The 24354-nt window shown below is 46.7% G+C and overlaps 1 protein-coding gene and 1 long non-coding RNA gene across 5 annotated transcripts in view; both read right to left on the minus strand.

The window, feature by feature from the left end:
- The window catches only part of LOC103281973 (zinc finger protein 239), a 264351-nt gene extending 240104 nt beyond the window's left edge, over nucleotides 1-24247 (minus strand). For 2 of the 4 annotated variants that reach the window (XR_010001531.1, XR_010001530.1), the window contains exons 1-2: nucleotides 24028-24247; nucleotides 21717-21834 (exon numbers count right to left, since the gene is read on the minus strand). This is a non-coding gene — a long non-coding RNA (zinc finger protein 239). Of the gene's footprint in view, nucleotides 1-16438; nucleotides 16543-21716; nucleotides 21835-24027 lie in introns of those variants that run through there. The other 2 variants (XR_010001532.1, XR_010001529.1) reach the window with 2 other exon arrangements.
- LOC100555897 (zinc finger protein OZF) lies at nucleotides 12703-16359 on the minus strand (the record flags this gene model as incomplete). The annotated part of the gene is made up of 1 exon (XM_062966779.1): nucleotides 12703-16359. A coding segment is annotated over one exon (1407 nt), but the record flags the coding sequence as incomplete, so codon positions are not given.
- Nucleotides 24248-24354: the final 107 nt, after the last annotated feature.

Consider the following 24354-nt stretch of genomic DNA (forward strand, 5'->3'; position numbering starts at 1 on the left):
GCGTGCAGAGCGAAAGGGTCTTCAGCCTAGCGGGAGATGTAGTCACGCCCCACCGCAGCTTGCTGGACCCTCAAACTGTTGAGAAACTGGTCTTCCTGAAGGCCAACCTTCCCGTGTTGAATTTCCCCGATTTGGATTTTGACACCGACGGCTCCTAGAACAACAGTTGCTCTGCTTCTGATTAACTTTGGCTATTTCTGTTGGGGGGCGGGGGGGGGGGTTGCCCCTTTGGCCTCTGTCCAACAACTCTCTCCTCTATCCTCCCATGCTTTCCTTCCTCTCTTCCCTTCCTTTCTCGTCTTTATCATCACACACCGTTGCCCACTGTCGTTTTTGGGTAAATCAATCTCTAGGGGCCGTTCCCTGAGGTTCAAATAGGTTTTTTCTCCTGTAATAATGATCCTGGATAGGTAGAAGGATATTCTGGGGGAACTTAGTCCATAAAAGCCAAGGTAGGAAATGCTTCCGCTTTGGGTTCAGAACGGATTACATTCAAATCTATCCTTTTTTTGTCCAAATATATTTCGGGAATGAGCCATGACTGTTAGGTCTTCTCCAGATCCTCGCAGTTCCTGTACAGAAAGAACATTGTTATAATTGATGTGGATCCTTCGGTAAGACATATTTGGTGAAGGAATACGGCACAGTCTCACTTTACAGAGATAACGGTCCATCTGAACCTTTGAGGATGTGTCTTGCCGCATGAATTAGTACACCTCGTCCTTGGCCACCACTTCTCTAAATTTTCATCTTTCACTGTCCCATCGGCTTGAGCGGGTGTGGTCGACGCAGTGGCCGCGGGACGGCCGAACAATGGTCCCCGCGCCCTCTGTCCGCGCACGCGGACGGTGCCGTTTGCCCGTCAGGGCGTGTGCCTTTGCGGCTGCTTTTGATGTGTGGGCGCAGGTTCCGTGGCGTGGGAACTGCTTTTTGCTGGCTTGTTGGTATAACGATAGAAGAGGGTGGAATCACCAAAGACAGTGGGACACCTCGGCCTTTGCCAGCATTTCTCGAAATGGTTGTCTAGTGTCCCATCACCTTGAAAGGCAGTGTACTCGACGTTGTGGCCGCGGGACGGCCGCCTTATGGTCCCCTCGCCCTCTGGCCGCGCACGCGGATGGTGCCGTTTGCCCATCAGGGCGTGTTCCTTGGCGGCTGCTATTGATGTGTGGCCGCTGGTTCTGTGTCGTGGGAGCGGTTTTTTGCTGGTTTATTGGTAGAACGATAGAAGAGGGTGGAATCAACGCAGAATGTGGGACACCTTGGCCTTCGCCACTTCTCAAAATTGTCTTCTTTCACTGTCCCATCGCCTTGAGCGGGTGTGGTCGACAGTATGTGATGCTAATCTTCCACAGACTCATAAGTAGAGAAACAATCCACTCAGAAACTCTGTATTGCTATTAAAAACAATTAGTTATGTCTTCATGGTTCCTTTTGACTCAACATTTGTGCTATGTTTCTTCTTTGGATTCATTACTACTCCATTAAACACAATATCTTTCATAATTTTACTTCCTCAACTTTACTGAAACTGTATACCAACAGAAGTCATTTCCCTCTTTCCAGCTCATCTGCTAGAGAACTTTAATAACACCAGACACACACAAGTCTTCCCTCTAGTTCAACTCCATGGAAACATGAACCTAACATCAGAGCCTTAAAACCTTCCTCTTCCAAAAAGCCTTCGAGGACTGTGTGGTGGATCGTTGCCTATTGAAGAATTGGTTGCCAGACCAAGAGTATTTCGCACTTTATTGATTTTTAACTGTCAAACTACCTCATCTCTGTGAAGTATTCAGCCCTCAGACCAGAGCCGTGTTTTTACACCACTGTTTTTTAAGCTGGTAATGCTGTATGCTGACTGTGACTTCAGTTTTATTTTATGTCTTATTGATGCAACATTTTCTGGAATACAGAAGAGTCTCACTGATCCAAGCTGAACGGGCCAACAAAAGCTTGAATAAGCGAATATCTTGGATTGTAAGGACTGGTCGAGGAAAAGCGTATTAAACATCAAATTAGGTTATGATTTTACAAATTAAGCACCAAAACTTCATGTTATACAACCAATTTGACAGAAAAAGTAGTTCAATATGCAGTAATGTTATGTTGTAATTGCTGAATTTATGAATTTAGCTCCAAAATATCACGATATATTGGAATCATTGACTACAAAAATGGCTTGAATTATCCAGAGGCTTGACGGTTTGCTGTCAGGGAGTGTGCCTTTGTGGCATAGGTTGTGTGGTGTGGCCGGGGGGCCGGCCAACGGTGGCCGGCCCCCCTGGTCTGAGGGGCTTGGGCCCACATTTCAAAAGCAGACGTAAAGAAAACACGCCCTTCCCCATGGGTTGTGGGGTGTGGGCGTGGGGCCGGCCAACGGTGGCCGGCCCCCCTGGTCTGACGGGCTTGGGCCCACATTTCAAAAGCAGACGTAAAGAAAACATGCCCTTCCCCATGGGTTGTGGGGTGTGGGCGTGGGGCCGGCCAACTGTGGCCGGCCCCCCTGGTCTGAGGGGCTTGGGCCCACATTTCAAAAGCAGACGTAAAGAAAACATGCCCTTCCCCATGGGTTGTGGGGTGTGGGCGTGGGACCGGCCAACGGTGGCTGGCCCCCCTGGTCCGAGGGGCTTGGGCCCACATTTCAATAGCAGACGTTAAGAAAACACGCCCTTCCCCTTGGGTGGTGGGGTGTTGGCGTGGGTAGAGGCTAAGGTCGCAAAAGCAGAAAACTTTGTGGAGGGCCGGGCCGATCTCTCAGGGATGCATGCCGGCCAACTGTGGCCGGCCCGGCTCAACGTGTGGGCTTGGCTGCCTGTGGCTTTTTTCTTTCTTTTCTTTTCTTTTTGCTGCTTCTCGTCCTACGTGGTCGAGTTTCCCACGATGCACCGCATCTCTCTTCTCTCGCGGCTGTCCCTCCGCACACTTTTGGGCAATTTTTCTAAGATGATTCCTTTGGTGCGGGGACCTCTGTTTTTTTCTCTCTCTCTCTCTAGGGGATGCATGCCGGCCACCTGTGGCCGGCTGTGATGTCTCATGGGCCTTGTAGTCCCGTTCCTAGTACTATTGTGGCAGACGAAGAGGAAAACATGGGATTTACACCGTTTCAGCCAGAAACGGAGCCCCTGCACCTGCAGGATGTTTGCCCTCAAGAAGTTAGCCAAACAAGCCTTGGGCAGAATTCTCCCCCGTTTTCTCGAAAGGACAATTATAATAGAGATAGAGGCGCTAGGGAGGCGAATCGCCGGAGCGCCAGAATCGCAGCCAAACAATTAGCTGATTAGGTCTGCTTCCCTTGGGAAATTCTAAGGAGTCATGCATCTGGACAGAGATGAGTTTCACTTCTAGTTCTCCAGGGAAAGTGTTCTTCTGGCGGGAAACGAGACCCTATTTAGGTGTTTTGCCGCGAAGGAAACCTTGCGGAGTCAACTCGTCAGCTTGAGGAGTGAGATCGTGTGTGGACTTCGTAATCCCAGCTCCTTGTTCCCGAACCAAGTTTCAAGCCGCTTGTTTCACGGACCTTGCCACGGACCTTGTTCTTGTTCCTTGTTGCCTAGTATCAAGTCTTGTTTAGCCAAGAATCTAGTTGTTTTCCAGCCTTGTTGTCAAGCCTCAATGGACTAAAAGACCTTGTCATCTCCCCACACTTTGCTTGGCAAGTGTGTGTTTCGGTTATTGGATTATAACTTTGGACTTTAATATCACATATTGGACATTGTTTTCCTGGACTATATTTGACCTTTCCTGAAAGGTCTACTTCTGAACTATATTCTTCACTTGTTTTTATTGACTTTATATATTTCCTTAATAAAGATATTAGATAGATTCTGGTCTCTGCGCATGGTTATTGGTGCTCTGCAGCCTGGGTCCTGACAGTTTGACTCCGCCACCCTAAGCACCAATTAACCTAGGCCAGAATGTCTACAGGAACCGGGGCGGAAGCCCAACCACTCAGCTACACCATTTCCAAGGAAGAATTCGACAGGGTCCGAGATACCCTCCGAACGCAGGAGGGAGAAATACGGGGCTTAAAGGAACGCGGTGTCCGGCTCCCTGCCCTAGCGCTTCCAACCAAGTTTTCTGGAGAAGCATCCAAGGTTCATGTTTTCCGTCGCCAGTGCCAGCCGTACATAGAAGCCCGTCAAGCCGAGTTTCCCCAAGAAGATGTCAAGGTGGCGTGGATTTACAGCCTCTTGGAAGGGCCTGCAGCCAATTGGGCGACAGCGCTATTTGATGCGGGTTCCATGCACCTAAGTTCCGCGCAAAACTTCCTGAATCACCTTAAAGCGACGTGGGGGATCGAGGACAACGAGGAGGCGGCTGGCCACAAACTCCGGCGCCTTTTCCAAGGGGACAGGCCGTTGTCCCAGTACATAGCCGAGTTCCGGGTACTGGCCCAAAACACCGGCTGAAACGATATAGCCCTCAGAGGACAGTTTCGTGAGGGTCTCAACATCGAGATGCAGGAAGAAATCTCCAAGGTGAATCCTCCAAATTCTCTTGAGAGACTTATCAATCATTGTTTACGAGCCAAAGTCCTGCTTGCCAACAAAAAACAGTGGCTCCGAGGCCAGAGTGGAAGAGCCGGAGTGAAACCTCCCGCTTCCGCCAATATTCAGCCACGTCCAGTGTGGAGACCCCCACCACCAGCCCCATACCCCAGGGGAAGCGAGGAGGAGCCGATGCAGTTGGGCAATGTGCGCCCCAGACTAGATGTTGCCGAAAAGGCCCGCCGCCAACGTTTAAACCTCTGTTGGTACTGCGGGAACGGGGGCCACTTCGCCAGAGAATGTCCAGCCAAGAGAAAGCCCGCCGCTCGCTTGGCGGCGGCGTCCTCCGCGGAGACGGAGACGGCCGAGGCGGCTGGAGCAAAGCCGGCGGGGGAAGCCAGCGACCAGGTGTAGAGAGGCTCGCCAACCCGGTCAAAAACCCCACTCAAGAGCCGCAAACCGGGGTCCTATTTCTCCTAGTGGTCACGTTGTGGTCAGCGAAAAAAGGACCCGTCATGATCCATGCCATGATAGACTCAAGAGCAACAAACAATTTCATTGATAGAGAGTATGCCGACTCTCTGGGATTACAATATCACGATTTCAAGAACGCCCGGGTGGTGCAGGCTATAGATGGTCGTCCCCTAAAGACGGGTCCAGTAAGCCAATGGACTGAGCCCACCAGAATGTGGATAAGGGAACACATGGAAGAGATTTCCTTCTTCGTTACTGAGGTTCCCCACTTCCCTGTGATTTTGGGAATTCCATGGCTGACACTCCACGACCCAAACATCTCCTGGTCCAACAGAGAACTACAGTTTGCTTCAAAATATTGCCAAAACCATTGTCTAGTAGCCAAGGTCTGCCATGCCACAGATGCTGAGCCCATCATCACCTTGCCCAAGAAATATTCGGACTTCTGGGACGTTTTCAATGAAAAGGAAGCCGAGAAACTACCCCCACATAGACCCTACGACTGTGCCATTGACTTGGTGGAGGGGGCCCCGATCCCGCGAGGACACCTCTACTCCCTGACTGAACCAGAGCAAGAAGCTCTCAGGGAGTTCATAGAGTCAAATCTTCGCAAGGGATTCATCAGACCCTCTCAATCCCCAGCTGCTTCCCCGGTGATGTTTGTGAAAAAGAAGTCAGGGGACCTACGCTTGGTTGTGGACTATAGAGCATTGAACAATATCATGAAGCGGAACCGCTACCCCCTGCCTTTGATCTTGGACCTATTAGACCGGCTTCGAGGGGCCAAGGTTTACACCAAGCTGGATCTCCGGGGGGCTTACAATCTAGTTCGCATCAGGGAGGGGGACGAATGGAAAACCGCTTTCCAGACCAAATTCGGATTATTCGAGTCCCTAGTCATGAATTACGGATTATCCGGAGCTCCCGCAACATTCCAGCATTTTGTCAACGATATCTTCCAGGATTATCTAGATCGGTTCTTGATCATATACTTGGACGATTTTTTTGGTGTTTTCTAGATCACAATCGGAGCACGAGAAACATGTCAGAATGGTGCTACAACGATTGCGGGATCATGGACTATATGCCAAGTTAGAAAAATGCGCCTTTGATTTGCAAGTAGTAGACTTCCTGGGGTACCGCGTCTCGCCACAAGGGCTCTCCATGGACCCAGCAAAGGTTTCAGCAGTATTGGGATGGCGGGCGCCAACCAACAAGAAGGAAGTGCAACGTTTCTTGGGGTTCGCGAACTACTACCGCAAATTCATCCCAGACTTTGCCCGCTGGTCTGACCCAATCACCAGCTGCATCCGTGGGAAACAGCCTTTCCGCTGGACGGAGCAAGCAGAGAAAGGGTTCCAGCAACTAAAGAAGTTATTCACGACCCAGCCAATTCTACAGCACCATGATCCCAAAACCCCTTTTGTTGTGCAGGCTGACGCCTCTGATGTGGCAATTGGGGCTGTACTCATGCAACCAGTGGGAGAACATCTTCATCCTTGTGCCTATTACTCCCGTCAGCTAACAGCCCCAGAGAGGAATTACACTATTTGGGAGAAGGAACTTTTGGCCATAAAGGCAGCCTTTGAAAATTGGAGACATTGGTTGGAAGGGGCCAAATTCCCCATTGAGGTTCATACTGATCATCGAAATTTGGAACACCTAAGGACCGCACGAAAGCTAAATCAAAGGCAACAGCGCTGGGCTTTATTCTTTGAACGTTTCGACTTCCAGATCCATTATGTAACCCCGGCTCAGACCAAGCAGGCAGATGCTTTATCACGGAAACCTGAGTATGCTGCAGGACGCAGAGAGACCTTCGAATCTCGATTGCTGCAGCCCAAGAACTTTGCCACGCTCACAGTGGGAAACACCAAATCCACTCCAATTGAACCAACTCCTTCTAACCCAGAACCCCTTTGCGCTCAAGAAATTAGAGCCAGTCAGCAGGCAGATGCCTGGGCTCAAGAGCAGATTCGCCAAGGACTACGTTTCCCTTTCTCACTTAAGGATGGGCTACTGTGCTACAGGAATCATGTTTACATCCCTCCAGGCCCCGGCAGAGAAAAGGCACTTCGTCTGTGTCATGACAGCAAGCCAGCAGGACTTGACAGCAAGCCATTTTGGACTTTTTAAAACCATGCACTTGATTCTACGAGATTTCTGGTGGCCCAAGATCCGCAAGGATGTGGAGAAATATGTCAATACCTGTCCTGTATGTCAGCGCTCCAAGACACGAAGGGAGAAGCCCTCAGGGCTACTGCATCCCCTCCCCACTCCTTCTCGCCCATGGGAGATAATTTCCGCAGATTTTATCACTGACCTACCACCTTCCCTTGGATTCACCACGATCCTAGTGGTGGTGGACCTTTTTACCAAGTTGGCCCATTTCATTCCCTGCGATGGTCTCCCCACGGCCAAAGAGACTGCAGATTTATTCCTTCAGCATGTTTTCAGACTACATGGATTTCCCAAGAGTTTAGTCACGGACCGTGGATCTCAATTTACCTCTCGTTTCTGGAAGGCACTACAGACACCATTGGGCATAGACTCTCGTTTATCTTCAGCTCATCATCCCCAAACGGATGGGCAAACTGAGCGCACCAATGCCACTTTGGAACAATACCTTCGCTGTTATGTAAACTACCAGCAGGACAATTGGGCTTCCCTGTTATCTCTATCAGAATTTGCTTACAACAATGGTGTCCAGGCTTCAACTAAAGAAACCCCGTTCTTTGCAAACTATGGTTTCCACCCACGTTTCTTCCCTTCTGTCATTGAAACCTCAGAAGTCCCTGCAGCGGAGGACTGGCTGCAAGAACTCACAGCGGTGCAACAACTCTTGCACCAGCAACTGGATCAAGCCAAGGAGGACTATAAACGCCACGCTGACGGTCATCGCCAGCCCGGCCCCGAGATCAAGGTAGGAGATCGGGTTCTATTGTCCACTCGCTTTTTGCCCTCCCACCGTCCCTGCCGGAAGCTAGATGCACGTTTCATTGGTCCCTACCCAGTGGTGGCGCAACTTAACCCCGTGACTTTCAAACTCCAACTTCCGCGCTCCATGCGCATTCATCCGGTGTTTCATCGTTCCCTGCTCCTTCCGGCGGATGGTGTACGCCCTGATGCGAACCGGCCGGCCCACACCCCTGTTTTGGTGAACGGGGAGGAGGAATTCGAGGTTCAGGACATTTTGGATTCTCGCTTTCATCGCCACCGTCCTCAGTATCTCATTGACTGGGTGGGTTTTGGACCCGAAGAACGCTCTTGGGAAGACGCTTCCACAGTCCATGCCCCCGATTTAGTCCGCCGCTTCCATCAGGCCTACCCTGCCAAGCCGCGGCCCCGCACCTCGGGAAGAGGGCCCATTTTGGAGAGGGGCCTTGAGGAGGGGGATAGTGTGATGTCTCATGGGCCATGTAGTCCCGTTCCTAGTACTATTGTGGCAGACGAAGAGGAAAACATGGGATTTACACCGTTTCAGCCAGAAACGGAGCCCCTGCACCTGCAGGATGCTTGCCCTCAAGAAGTCAGCCAAACAAGCCTTGGGCAGAATTCTCCCCCGTTTTCTCGAAAGGACAATTATAATAGAGATAGAGGCGCTAGGGAGGCGAATCGCCGGAGCGCCAGAATCGCAGCCAAACAATTAGCTGATTAGGTCTGCTTCCCTTGGGAAATTCTAAGGAGTCATGCATCTGGACAGAGATGAGTTTCACTTCTAGCTCTCCAGGGAAAGTGTTCTTCTGGCGGGAAACGAGACCCTATTTAGGTGTTTTGCCGCGAAGGAAACCTTGCGGAGTCAACTCGTCAGCTTGAGGAGTGAGATCGTGTGTGGACTTCGTAATCCCAGCTCCTTGTTCCCGAACCAAGTTTCAAGCCGCTTGTTTCACGGACCTTGCCACGGACCTTGTTCTTGTTCCTTGTTGCCTAGTATCAAGTCTTGTTTAGCCAAGAATCTAGTTGTTTTCCAGCCTTGTTGTCAAGCCTCAATGGACTAAAAGACCTTGTCATCTCCCCACACTTTGCTTGGCAAGTGTGTGTTTCGGTTATTGGATTATAACTTTGGACTTTAATATCACATATTGGACATTGTTTTCCTGGACTATATTTGACCTTTCCTGAAAGGTCTACTTCTGAACTATATTCTTCACTTGTTTTTATTGACTTTATATATTTCCTTAATAAAGATATTAGATAGATTCTGGTCTCTGCGCATGGTTATTGGTGCTCTGCAGCCAGGGTCCTGACACCGGCCCGGCTCAACGTGTGGGCTTTGCTGCCGGCGGCTTTTTTCTTTCTTTTCTTTTCTTTTGTTTCTGCTGCCTCTCGGCCTACGTGGTCGAGTTTCCCTCGATGCACCGCATCTCTCTTCTCTCGCGGCTGTCCTTCCATCCATATTTGGGCAATTATTCCCAGATCCTTCCTTTGGGGCGGGGTCCTCTGTTTTTTTTTCTCTCTCTCTCTCTGGGGATGCATGCCGGCCAACTGTGGCCGGCCCGGCTTAATGTGTGGGCCTTGCTGCCACCGGCTTTTTTCTTTCTTTTCTTTTCTTTTGTTTCTGCTGCCTCTCGGCCTACGTGGTCGAGTTTCCCTCGATGCACCGCATCTCTCTTCTCTCTCGGCTGTCCTTCCATTCATATTTGGGCAATTATTCCCAGATCCTTCCTTTGGGGCGGGGTCCTCTGTTTTTTTCTCTCTCTCTCTCTAGGGGAGGCATGCCGGCCAACTGTGGCCGGCCCGGCTTAATGTGTGGGCCTTGCTGCCGCTGGCTTTTTTCTTTCTTTTCTTTTCTTTTGTTTCTGCTGCCTCTCGGCCTACGTGGTCGAGTTTCCCTTGATGCACCGCATCTCTCTTCTCTCTCGGCTGTCCTTCCGTCCATATTTGGGCAATTATTCCCAGATCCTTCCTTTGGGGCGGGGTCCTCTGTTTTTTTCTCTCTCTCTCTCTCTCTGGGGAGGCATGCCGGCCAACTGTGGCCGGCCCGGCTTAATGTGTGGGCCTTGCTGCCGCCGGCTTTTTTCTTTCTTTTCTTTTCTTTTGTTTCTGCTGCCTCTCGGCCTACGTGGTCGAGTTTCCCTCGATGCACCGCATCTCTCTTCTCTCTCGGCTGTCCTTCCGTCCATATTTGGGCAATTATTCCCAGATCCTTCCTTTGGGGCGGGGTCCTCTGTTTTTTTTTCTCTCTCTCTCTAGGGGAGGCATGCCGGCCAACTGTGGCAGGCCCGGCTTAATGTGTGGGCCTTGCTGCCGCCGGCTTTTTTCTTTCTTTTCTTTTCTTTTGTTTCTGCTGCCTCTCGGCCTACGTGGTCGAGTTTCCCTTGATGCACCGCATCTCTCTTCTCTCTCGGCTGTCCTTCCGTCCATATTTGGGCAATTATTCCCAGATCCTTCCTTTGGGGCGGGGTCCTCTGTTTTTTTCTCTGTCTCTCTCTCTGGGGAGGCATGCCGGCCAACTGTGGCCGGCCCGGCTTAATGTGTGGGCCTTGCTGCCGCCGGCTTTTTTTTCTTTTCTTTTCTTTTGTTTCTGCTGCCTCTCGGCCTACGTGGTCGAGTTTCCCTCGATGCACCGCATCTCTCTTCTCTCTCGGCTGTCCTTCCGTCCATATTTGGGCAATTATTCCCAGATCCTTCCTTTGGGGCGGGGTCCTCTGTTTCTCTCTCTCTCTCTCTCTCTCTCTGGGGGATGCATGCCGGCCAACTGTGGCCGGCCCGGCTTAATGTGTGGGCCTTGCTGCCGCCGGCTTTTTTCTTTCTTTTCTTTTCTTTTGTTTCTGCTGCCTCTCGGCCTACGTGGTCGAGTTTCCCACGATGCACCGCATCTCTCTTCTCTCGCGGCTGTCCTTCCGTTCATATTTGGGCAATTTTTCCCAGATCCTTCCTTTGGGGTGGGGTCCTCTGTTTTTTTCTATCTCTCTCTCTAGGGGATGCATGCTGGCCAACTGTGGACGGCGCATGGTGGGGTCTTTGCTGCTGAGATAGACATTGGGGTTCGGATCCCCACGGGGATTTTTTCTTTCTGCTTTTTTCTCCATCTTGGACATTGCGGTTCGGATCACCACGTTGATTTTTTCTTTCTTTTTGCTCCAATTTTTCCCACTCTCCCTGCCAGTGCTTTTAATGGATCCAAACCCTCATGTGTATCTCTGCAGCTAAGCCCCCGCCCTACTGCTTTAGGGAAAGGGTCAGGGGTGTGGGATCCATGCCCCCATGTCTATTTCCGCAGTTTAAGCCCACGCCCTGCTACTTTGGGGAAAGGGGCGGGGGTGGGAGACGGCCCACGGTGGCCGGCTCCCCAGGGGAGTGGGATCCAAGCCCCCAATTTGCCATCAGGCAAAAAATCAAACCAACGTCGCACAAATCTTACATCTCTTGGGAGGGGGAGGGGCTTGACCACTTTGGTATAATGGCCTCCAATATGGATGCCTGGGGAAAGTCATTGCGCATTGTGGCAGGCAGCAAAATGTGTCTCTTGGCCAATGGCCACCAATGTCCTAACATTTTGACAGATTTACGGGCACTGAAACAATGTTACACAAGTAGAAGAAGGACTTTCACAGTGAAGGAACCCCTATTGAACAGGAAATAACAATTCAAAAGCAGGAACAGATTTTTTGCAATTGGTAAATAAAGTTTTTTTATATGAACTATAAAATTGCGCAATAAATCTTAGGAAAGGGCAAACGCCCGGCAATTTAGCAAACAAACAGGGTGGATTGTGTTCTCCCACTGTACCAAATTTGATCAGTATAGCTGAAAAAATGAGTGCAGGAGAGCCCCCTAACTCCCCCCCCCCTTGGGCTGTTTTTGGGGCACTGCGCATGCGCGTCCGCCATTAACGAATTAATTTTGAAAATAATGAATTTTCGTTAATTTCGAAAAAAAATTGGGGCGAAATTCGGAAATGACCTCAGAAACGAATCGCCACCCCCCCTCTACTTTTGAAACGAGTTTAGAATCAAATTTTTCGTGGATCGCTCAAGCATACAATCTACAATACATTAACATTTGGCATCTACTGTTATTTTCACGCTTATACAGATTTCTTACCCTCACCACTGTGTTCCCTCCCCCAAGTCACTTTTTTTATTTATCATCTGTCCAAAATTCCTTTTCATTCCCTCTTGAGGAGGTAATTCTGTCTTTCTTTTTGAATCCTCTTCCAATACATTTTCTCCAGACATCATCACAACCACTTTGTTTCTAAATCCCTCTCCACGTCAACCTATCATTTCTTCCCAGTTTCCATACTTCCTTATACCATTCTTCTATTTCTATATTTATTTCCCCTTTCCAATTCCTTGCTATAAGCAGTCTTGCAATTGTTAATGAGTTTGTTATCGCATCTTTGTCCTCTTTTTCCAACTGTTTATTATTATATAATGAGAATAAAGCCATGCTAAGACTGCTTTCTATTTGAATGTTCATTGTGTCTTCTATCTCTCTTAATACTTTTCCCCAGAAATTATTTATATATTGACACAGCCACCACATATGTATGTATGTTCCTGATTCTTGGCATCCTCTCCAGCAATTGTTTGAGTAGTTTTTATTTATATTTCCTATTCTTATGGGTGTGAGGTACCATTTCCATATCAACTAAATAATAATTTTCTTTAACACATATGGATATATTTTTCAAGTGTCTTTGTCCCCATAATTGTAACCCCTCTGTTTCATTTATTTTCATTCCTATATCTTCTTTCCAAATCTTCTTGAAGGTGTTATTCTTTACTTTTGCTTTGTTTTTTTCAATTAATATTTTAGAAATTTTACTGGATATTCCTTTCAAATTTTTATGTTCCTAATCTTTTCTTTCTTCATTCCAACCTTTGGCCCATCCCCTATTTTATCTAAGTTTTTCCCCTTAATTTTTTTATCCATAATATATATTTTTTATTTTTTGGAAATGTCTTTTCCATTATAATTGGGGTTATTATTGAGCCATCTGTTATTAACTTTCTCCTGTATTTGTTCCATATTTCTAATGCATTACTCAACATTGGGTTCCCAGTTTACCTTATTTTTTTTCTCATAAACTATTTTAAAACATATTCCGAATTTCTTCTTCCACTTTTCCTGAATCCATTATTAACTATTCTACATCCTCCTTTTCATCATTCCTTGTATAACCAATCTCAGTCTGTTTGCTTTATATTTTTTCATATGAGGAAGCGCTAATCCTTCTTCTTTTTGAGATCTGTTCTGTAACTTGTTTCGTCAATTTCTTTGACTGCCATTACAGTATTTATCATTTGTCCAAATGAGTCTCCTTTGGGGTGGAGAAAGGTGGGGTAGAAATGTTGCAAAGAAATAATGTATTCAACTCTTCCTTTTCATCCTTTTATTCTACTTCCCATTCCAAATTAATTTATAATCTCACTTATTATCTGCCATGCTACACAATCAAAGAATTAAATATATCGAATGCTAGTATCCCCACTTTTAACTTCCTCTCTTGAGACACACATATTTTGTTTAATACTCTTCCTATCAAACGTGACATTTGTCTTCCTTTTACAAACCCAGATTGATCTTTTCATATATACTTGTACATGAATTTATTCATTCTATTGGCTATTATAACTGATAAAAACTTTGCATCCTGATTAACTAATGATGTGGGCCTGTAAGACTTTGGGTCTGTTAAATCTTTTCATATTAATATTATGAATGACTTCCTCCACGATTCTGGTATTTTCTCCACAATCATTATTCCAATATACAATTCTAATATTGTTGCAGTCAGTATTTCTCTAATACTTTTGTAATATTCTGTTCCCAATCCATCCAGACCTGGAGCTTTCCTGGCTTTATTTTTGTCCCCTTAATAGGCTGTTCTGATAATTCTTAATATAAATTACAATTTTGGCATTTTTAAAGAAAGGACTACATAAGAAACATTAACGATTCAAGGACACATAACCTACATAAAAATAAGAAAACTAATAGAAAAACAAATTTACAAAACTCTTGCTCTATGCTGATTTTTATCTCGATTTACTCACTTTAAATAATAGAATCATTGAATCCCAGAGTTGGAAGAGACCTCATGGGCCATCCAGTCCAATCCCCTGCCAAGAAGCAGGAAATCGCATTCAAAGCACCCCCGACAGATGGTCATCCAGCCTCTGCCTCAAAGCCTCCAAAGAAGGAGCCTCCACCACAGTCCGGGGCAGAGAGAGAGTTCCACTGCCGAACAGCCCTTCTCACCGTGAGGAAGTTCTTTCTGATGTTCAGGTGGAATCTTCTTTCCTGTAGTTTGAAGCCATTGTTCCATTGCGTCCTAGTCTCCAGGGCAGCAGAAAACAAGCTTGCTCCCTCCTCCCTATGACTTCACGTATTTGTACATGGCTATTATGTCTCCTCTCAGCCTATTCTTCTGCAGGCTAAACATGCCCAGCTCTTTAAGCCGCTCCCCATAGGGCTTGTTCTCCAGACCCTTGATCATTTTAGTCACCCTCCTCTGGACACCTTCCAGCTTTTCAACGTCTCCTTTCAATTGCAGTGCCCAGAATTAGACACAGTGTGATTCCAGGTAAAGTGGTCTGACCAAGGCAGAATAGAGGGGTGCCATGACTTCCCTGGATCTAGACACTCTGCCCCTATTTATGCAGGCCAAAATCCCATAAGGAGGAGGGAGAAAGCTTGTTGTCTGCTGCTCTGCAAACTAGGATGCAGAATAATGGCTTCAAACTACAGGAAAGGGGATTCCACCTGAACATAAGGAAGAAGTTCCTCATTGTGAGAGCAGTTCAGCTGTGGAAACTTCTTTGGAGGCTTTTAAGCAGAGGCTGGATGGCCATCTGTCCGGGGTGCTTTGAATGCAATTTCCTGCTTCTTGGCAGGGGGTTGGACTAGATGGCCCATGAGGTCTCTTCCAACTCTATGGTTATATGATTTCTTCCCCTTCCACTTCCTGTTCATGTCTCTTTTGAGTCATAGTCGTTAGAAGTTCTTTGGACAACCATTCTGCTTCTTTGCACTTGTCCTATTTATGTGGCTTCTCTCCTGTGTGAATCTTTTGATGGGTACGAAGATTCAAACTGTTACTGAAGTTCTTTCCACATTCCATGCATGTATGTGGCTTCTCTCCTGTGTGCATCCTTTGATGGGTGCGTAGATTTCCACTCTGACTGAAGCTCTTTCCACATTCCATGCATTTATGTGGCATCTCCCCTGTGTGAGTCCTTTGATGGATGCGTAGATTTCCACTCTTACTGAATGTCTTTCCACATTCCATGCATTTATGTGGCTTCTCCCCTGTGTGGATCCTTTGATGGGTGCGTAGATCTCCACTCTGACTGAAGCTCTTTCCACATTCCATGCATTTATGTGGCTTCTCTCCTGTGTGGATCCTTTGATGGGTGCGTAGATCTCCACTCCGACTGAAGCTCTTTCCACATTCCATGCATTTATGTGGCTTCTCTCCTATGTGCATCCTTTGATGGATACGCAGATGTCCACTCTTACTGAAGCTCTTTCCACATTCCATGCATGTATGTGGCTTCTCCCTTGTGTGGGTCCTCTGATGGGTGTATAGATTTCCACTCTGACTGAAGCTCTTTCCACATTCCACGCATTTATGTGGCTTCTCCCCTGTGTGGATCCTTTGATGGGTGCGTAGATCTCCACTCTGACTGAAGCTCTTTCCACATTCCATGCATTTATGTGGCTTCTCTCCTATGTGCATCCTTTGATGGATATGCAGATGTCCACTCTGACTGAAGCTCTTTCCACATTCCATGCATGTATGTGGCTTCTCCCCTGTGTGAGTCCTTTGATGGATACGCAGATGTCCACTCTGACTGAAGCTCTTTCCACATTCCATGCATGTATGTGGCTTCTCTCCTGTGTGCATCCTTTGATGGATACGCAGATGTCCACTCTTACTGAAGCTCTTTCCACATTCCATGCATGTATGTGGCTTCTCCCCTGAGTGAGTCCTTTGATGGGTGCGTAGATTTCCACTCTGATTGAAGCTCTTTCCACATTCCACGCATGTATGTGGCTTCTCCCTTGTGTGGGTCCTCTGATGAGTGTGTAGATTTCCACTCTCACTGAAGCTCTTTCCACATTCCATGCATGTATGTGGTTTCTCCCCTGTGTGGATCCTTTGATGGATACACAGATGTCCACTCTGACTGAAGCTCTTTCCACATTCCACACATTTATATGGCTTCTCTCCTGAGTGAGTTCGTTGATGTTTAGCAAGAGAACTTCTCTCAATGAAACATTTCCCACAGTCCTTACAATTATGTCGTTTCTCCCGTGTGTGATTTTGACAATGAATTTTCCATTTTTTAACATTTATTATTCTAATATTATGCCTGAAATTCACAGATATGGACTCCTGAATAGGACATTTCCTCTTCCTAGTCTCTGTATTGCTGTAGCCTTATTTTCTCTTTACCAACCCCTCTTTTTACAGCACAATCCTCCCTTTCCTTACATTCAAAGGTATGTAGCTTGAAATATAATTTCTCCAATTTATTTCTTGTTCTTGTTAATCCTGCGTACTTTCATTTCAGACGTAAGACAAAGGGCAATGTTTTCTTCATAAGGTTCATTTAGAGGTTACCTGGGAGACGAATGAGAAGAAAATCTTATCAGGAGCAGAGTACAGAAAGATCTCATTGAACATGAAGAACAATAGCCTAGTGCTGTAGCAATCACAGGGGAAGAGGGGAGAAAGACTGGCCCAACTGGTAAGAGCCCGTTGCCTGCTGAGAAGCACTTTAACACTTGCCCAACAAAGAACAATCCCTGCAAAGGGGATAGCGGCCTAAGATCCTGTGTCTAATCCAACCTTGGTAAAGGGAGGCCTCTAATAATATGGTCAACACGGAAAGGGGCTAACGATGCAAAGCATTTCCTACCTAGATCCCGCTTCTTCACATCTCCACTCAAAACCTGAGTGGCCATCTGTATGGACAGACTATCCCAAGTGATCAGTCTTGGGAGAAAAATACTTCCTCCAACTTGGGGGAGAGATATTTTCCTGATCCTCTCTTTCCCTGCAGCGTGATCCCTGCCCCACGTTTCTAAAGCAAGGCGCCTGGAGACACTGAGCGCACATTAGGCCACAAAGTTCCTTGACATCTTGCATTCTTACAAAACCTATACCACAAAGGTATGTAACTTCAGCCAGAGCCAAGGCACTCAGCCTAGCAGCAGTACATGAGAGAAGGCGGTATAGAGGAGACAGATGGACAGACCCCCAGGGTGAGTGGGAATCCTGCTGCCCTCCAGATCCTTCTGCACTCCAACAGCACCCTTGGGTGGGAGACATCATGATTCCTGCCCAGTTCTGCTCAGTTCAGTCCATTTTAGAAAGGACATTGGCAAACTGCAGCGGATTCATAGAAAGGCAACAAGGACAGGAAGACATTACATTGTAAATGGAGGAAAAATAAAGGCAAAAGTTTGCTTTTGCACAGGAAACAATGTTGTGGCTCGAACTAAAATTATGTGCTAAAGATGATGCTTCTGACCGTCATCTGGGTAGTACCAGGTATAGCTTGTGCCACCAGATGACTGCAACTAGGCCGACCACCTGCTCCCTCGATCCGTGTCCCTCCTGGCTAGTAAGATTTTGCCTGGAGGGATTACGTGAACCTCTGTTGAATATAATAAACAGATGACACAGCCGGACTTGTTCCCTTCCAGTCCGGCTTCCGTAGGGGGCACGGGACGGAGACTGTGCTAGTTGCCATCACAGATCAGCTTCGCTGCCAAAGGGATCAAGGCGGATCAGCGCTGCTTGTGTTATTGGATCTCACAGCAGCATTTGATACGGTCGATCACAATCTATTGACCCACCGCCTAGCCATGACGGGGGTTAGGGGGATACCCCTTAAATGGGTGTCCTCCTTCCTCCAGAATCAGGGACAGCGGGTGGTGAGGGGAGGGATGGTTTCCGAGAGGTCTCCGCTAACTTGTGGGGTCCACAGGAAGCTATTCTCTCTCCTCTATTATTTAACATCTATATGCGACCGCTTGCCTGACTGGTGCGGAGCTTTGGGCTCGAGTGCCACCAGTACGCTGATGACACTCAGCTCATTCTGAGGATGGAGGGCCGGTCGGACTCCATACCCGACAGTTTCCATCAGTGCCTTGTGGCGGTTACTGGATGGTTGCGTGCCAGCAGGTTGAGGGTGAATCCAGCGAAGACAGAGATCCTTTGGCTGGGCCGTCCGGGTGGGGGGGAGATGCAGCTGCCTACCCTGGATGGCGAGACACTGCGTCCGTCATCTTCTGTAAAAAGTCTTGGGGTTTTATTGGACCTTCTGCTCACAATGGAGGCCCAGGTCTCTGCTGTGAGCAGATCTGCGTTTTTCCATCTACGTCAGGCTAGGCGACTGGCTCCCTACCTTTCTAGGAACGACCTGGCTACGGTGATCCAGGCGACGGTCACCTTGAGGCTCGGCTACTGTAACGCCCTCTACATTGGCCTTCCTCTGTCAGTGATCCGGAAACTGAAGCTGGTGCAAAATGCGGCAGCTCGTCTTCTCACCGAGGTGCCGGCGAGGTGGTGTATCACCCCAATTCTACAACAGCTGCACTGGCTACCGATTGAGTACCGGACTACTTTCAAGATACTGGTACTAACCTTTAAGGCCTTACATGGTTTGGGGCCGGCGTACCTGAGGGCCCGCTTATCCCCCTACCAACCCCAGATATTACTTCGGTCCAAAGACCAAAATTTGCTTGAAGTCCCTAATATACGGACTTATCATTTGTCTTCTACTAGGCAGAGAGCCTTCTCAATTGTAGCCTTGCTCTTCCGACAAGCATTCAATGGGTGAAAAACTCGGGGCTATGTCTGTTTTTATTGTTGTTTTTATTGTTGTTATTGTTAATTTAAAGCTAAGTGTATTGTTTTAATCTATTTCTGTAAACCGCTCCGAGCCAAACTGGGAGTAGCGGTATACAAGTCTAATAAAATAAATAAATAAATAAATAAAATGGTCCCCAATTAACCAGAGAATTTGTTGATCACATTCACAAGGACTGCCAAAGGGGTTCCTAAGACCATCAGAAATATGTGTTTCTGATGGTCTTTGACAACACCTCTGACATCCCCCTCGTGACCTACCCAGGGGTCCCGACCCCCAGGTTGAGAAACATTGATTTACACTGTTCCCCTATTGCATATGAAATCTGTTATAGACAAAGACGAAGAGATAACTCTGAAAACAGAAAAGGAAGAAAGAGGAGAAACAAGAATGAATGGGGAAGCTCAAATTTTGAAATAGAAGATAAAGTGAAGTTCTTCTTGTGACGAAATAGGTACAGTCCCAATGCAATCGTGATTTGTAATGTTCTGGATTAGAGAGAAAAGAGAAAGGAAATAAGGAAGATTTTTCAGTGAGACCTTGAATTGAACAGATGTCAAAACATCTTCCTGAAGCATTGCCAAATAGAGGAGCGTGTTTAGAAAAGACATTTATTTGAAAACTTATCACAATATGATATCTATTGGATAAAAGTGGTTACATAACAAATCCAATGTTCAGTTGAAACCTCCTAAAATGGAGAAAGGAAAACAACATAATAAGATATTGGATAAACATATAGAAGTTATGAAACCAGTGGAAATTTTGAATGGATTAATCGATAGTGCCAACAATAAGCTGGATCAAATGACTACCATCATGAAGAATTCTCTAGTGGCCCCCAAAGAAGGACAATTGAAACTGGAAAAGTTTCTGAAAGTTTCCGGGCCAAATTAAATGTGCAGGTTATTACCTATAAAGCCTTAAACCGTTCAGGACCTGCCTATCTACGTGATCGCATCCTCTCCTATGAACCAACGCGAATCATAGAATCATAGAATAGTAGAGTTGGAAGAGACCTCATGGGCCATCCAGTCCAACCCCCCGCTAAGAAGCAGGAAATCTCATTCAAAGCACCCCGACAGATGGCCATCCAACCTCTGCTTACAAGCCTCCAAAGAAGGAGCCTCCACCACAGTCCGGGGACCCCCTAAGGTCATCCGGGGAGGCGCTCCTCTCGCCCCCGCCTTTGTCTCAAATGCGCCTGGTGGGGACGAGGGAGGGAGAGGGCCTTCTCGGCAGTGGCCCCCCGGCTCTGGAACTCTCTCCCTAAGGAGATCAGGTTACCGCCTTCCCTGCCCATTTTCCGCCGGGAATTGAAAACATGGTTGTTCCAGAGCGCATTTGAATGAATAGGCCCAATAGAGCTGTCATCAGAATACTTCTTTATGTTTTAAAAGCATATGGCACTTTATCGCTGTTACTTATTTCCATTAAACAGCACTTTTATGAAACCTGTCCCCGCTGGTTTGCTTTTAATTACTCTGATTTTATCTGCTTGGATTTTAATGTATTGTCCATATTTTATTTTGTGTATCGTTGGAATGTTTTAAGTTTCTGTCAAATATGTTGTGTTGTTGTTTCGGGCTTGTTCCTGTTGTGAGCCACCCCGAGTCCCTTCGGGGAGATGGGGCGGGATATAAAAATAAAGTTGTTTATTATTATTATTATAGCTGGAACAAGAGAAGCCTCCAATTAAGTTGGGAGATACCACAGAAGAGATCTGGGGCCAGAAGAAGAGGCCAAACCAAATCTCTTCAAAAAGAGTTGGAATATACAAGGAGGACAGGTTGTTCAGACCTCTGAAGCAAATGCTGAATGCTGCACAGGAAACAAAGGCCAAGAAAGAGACCACAATGCCTTTAAACAAGAATGAGCGAGATTATATTCTTGAATGGTGAAAGCAGGACGTAGTGAAAGCAGATATTAAAGAAAGGAGAAGTCCAAAAAACTATGAGTAGTTGCAACTAAAAACGCTGATCGGAAGATAAAAAAAGAAAAAATGGGCTGAACAAGAGATCAAGAAGAATGAGATTTTAAAATGTGGTGCTTTACCAGATGATTGTTTTATATCTGTTTTAAATAGTATGGACAAACCCCTCATGTAAGAGACATTAGTTCATAGAAAGGCTGTGTAGCGGGAAAGGGGGGTGAATGATAACGGTATCTATTAATTCGTGTACGTATAACACTAACTTACTAACAAACAGATTTGACTAATAATCTTCTAAAATTCATTTGGTAATAAATACAACGAAACCACAGTTTTCTTTAAAAAGGAGCAAGTTGCCAGGAACAATCAAGAAGAACTTAAGAAATGCCATTTCCTAATGGATTCCATCACAAAAACATGGGAAAAGTTTCTCAAACCCAAAAACTTGGTTTCTGCGGGAGGGACATCCTGCTGTAGCACATTTTGCTCTGGTTTTTCAATAAATTCCTCATCACCAGGTCTCAACCAATTCAATTCTCACTCCTTTGTGGCAGCCACAAAACCAAGTTTCCGGAGTAGAGCAACTCCTTTCCAAGTAAGGAATGCACAATAAAACAGGAAACAATACTTTCAAACCAGGAGCAGAACATTTTTCAAATTTTGTTATATTGTCATTTACCTTGTGTCACTTGTTACATCGTGTCATCTTTTAACTTGTTAATTGGAATTGGAATGTGTTCAGTCTATTTCAATTTTAAATAGCCACAGCTCACCTGCCCACCAAGCAGGACGAAAGCAGAAATGTGAGTAGATAAATAGGTACTGCTTTCAGTGGGGAGGTAATAAAGATGCCCTTAAGGACACTGATCGGGAAGAAGCTCCTCAACATGGAAGATGAAGTGACAGCCCCCCCCCTCCCCCCATGTCCAGTGTTGAGCACAGCCTCCAAGATGCCGTAAATAAGATGGGAAAAGTTGTTTTTACCTGTGTCTGCGTTGTCTGTCCTTGTTAATTGTAGAATCAGGCACTGAATGTTTGCCGTATGCGTGTTCTGTAAGCCGCTCTGAGTCCCCTTCGGGGCGAGAAGGGCGGGGTATAAATACTGAAAAGAAAAGACAAGCAATTGAACCAAGATCAAATACAAGAAGATGACCAAAGAAGAAAGAGAGGACGATGAGGTTTAAAAATAATGGACAATAATATAGAAGACAGATCAACTTTTGGGGGGATTCTTTTTAGTAGTTTAAGCAATGGATGTCAAGATAAGAGAGATTAAAAACTGGGAGTAATGCAGTAACACGTGGAGTATTTGAGAAAGTACGAAGCAGTGATCCAAGGCGGATTTATCCTTACGGACTCGTTTGCTCAGGGCTGATGGTTTTGTTCTGGTCCAGCCTGGTCTACAACTTTATCAATAGGAATTTTGCACAAAGCTTTCCAATTACCGATAGAAGGCTAATTGGCCAGTAATTGGAAGGATCGGGAGGGTCACCTTTTCTGTAGATTGGAACTATAATGGCAAATTGCCAGTGGTTTGGTAGGATGCCCGTGTTGTTAATGATGGTGAAGACTGCCACCAAGAAGAGGGTCCACCACTCAGGATCCGATGTCAAAATCTCCGGGATAATTAACTCCGATCCAAGTACTTTTCCATTTTTTAGACCAACGATCAGGTCTGCTCCTTCACTACTGAAACAGGGGGCCAGTCGGTCAATTCAGGAGAATCTATCGCTTTTTTTTCGTGTCAGGAGCAACCCGAGTTGCTTCCGGAGTGAGAGAATTGGCCGTCTGCAAGGACGTTGCCCAGGGGACGTTGCCCGGATGTTTTGATGTTTTACCATCCTTGTGGGAGGGAAGCTTCTCTCATGTCCCCACATGGAGCTGGAGCTGAGAGAGGGAGCTCACCCGCGCTCTCCCCGGGTGGGATCTGAACCTGGCAGCCTTCAGGTCAGCAGCCCAACCTTCAAGCCCGGAGGCTTTTATCCCCTAGGCCACCGGAGGCTCCAAAATCTCTCCCTGAGCTCTGGGTTTCTAACTCATCCGCCCGAAAGAGGTTGGAAAAAATGACTATATCCGTTTGAGGGAGAGACTTATTTATTTACTACATTTATATGCCGCTCTTCTCACCTCGAAGGGGACTCAGAGCGGCTTACAATTCAAATGTACATACAATATATTATTAGCATAGCACAATATAAGCCATTAAATTACTATATTGTACTATATAATTTTATGGTAATCTTATTAGTAATATTACATTTAATATATAATATATAATTAATATTATATTATATTATTAATTAGTATAATATTGTATTACATTATAATATTATCATCAATATTACAAGTACGTACAATATATTGTATATTTATAAATTATTGTATATTATATATATGTATATAAAATTAGCACAGCATGTTGCTATGGCACAGGAGACAAGATGGAACTGCCTCCCTGGCTCTTCCCGTTGCTCTAAATTTACATCATTATCCAACATTCTGGATTATCCAACGCATTTTTGTCGTCAATGTTTTCAATACATCGTGATATTTTGGTGCTAAATTCGTAAAATACAGTAATTACTACATAGCATTACTGCGTATTGAACTACTTTTTCTGTCAAATTTGTTGTCTAACATGATGTTTTGGTGCTTCATTTGTAAAATCATAACCTCATTTGATGTTTAATAGGCTTTTCCTTAGTGCCTCCTTATTATCCAACATATTCGCTTATCCAACATTCTGCCGGCCCGTTTCTGTTGGATAAGTGAGACTCTGCTGTATATCCGTTTGAGGGAGAGACGTATTTACATCCTTGAGGGCGGCTGACAACAAGGGCACCATCTGACGCCTTGAATGCCTATAAAAACAAAGCCACATTGAATGGAAGACTGAGGGTGAAGGTTGGGCTTGAACTGCTCTGTCCATTGGCCAAGAACCAAAACTGCTCGTGGTTGTTTGTTGGGATATTTATACCCCGCTTGATCTCCCCAAAAGGGACTCAAAGCAGCTTGGCATGAAAGCCTCAGGAGACCATTGAAAATGCGTAACAAGACAAACATGAAAACAGCCTTCTTCAGGGGCAGCCCCACCAAGAGCGCGTCACAGTCTTCTGGAGGGGGGGGGGGGAGAGAGAGGACGCATGCGCAGAGGAGAGAGCAGGCCGCAGAGTCCCTGGACAGACAGACAGACAGACAGGCAGGCAGGCAGGCAGGCCGCTCCCTCCCAAAGGGAGGGAGGGAGGGAGGGAGGCCTGAGGGCAGAGGGGGAGCCCCCCATCCCTCCCCCACTCACCTCCTCTCTCTCTCTCTCTCTCTCTCTCTCTCTCTCTCTCTCTCTCTCTCTCTCCTTCCTTCTTTCCTTCCTTCCTTCTGACAGGAAAGAGCGCCGCCCGGCCCCTCCCCCCCAGTCTTCCCGCCTCTCGCTGCACTTCCGCCCTCAAGAAACATGGCGGCCGCGGGCAGGAGACCCACAGAGGGGCGGGGCCCGAGACGGAGAGACAGAAGCGGACAGACACGCCCCTTCTTTCATTTCCTCTCAACGCCCAGCGTCCGCCAATGAGAATCCGCCTTCCTCTCTGGCGTCATCGGTCTCCGGGCAGGAACGCCCCCGCCCCGCCCC

The sequence above is a fragment of the Anolis carolinensis genome, unplaced genomic scaffold (assembly GCF_035594765.1).
Source record: "Anolis carolinensis isolate JA03-04 unplaced genomic scaffold, rAnoCar3.1.pri scaffold_29, whole genome shotgun sequence".
Classification (NCBI taxonomy): domain Eukaryota; kingdom Metazoa; phylum Chordata; class Lepidosauria; order Squamata; family Dactyloidae; genus Anolis; species Anolis carolinensis.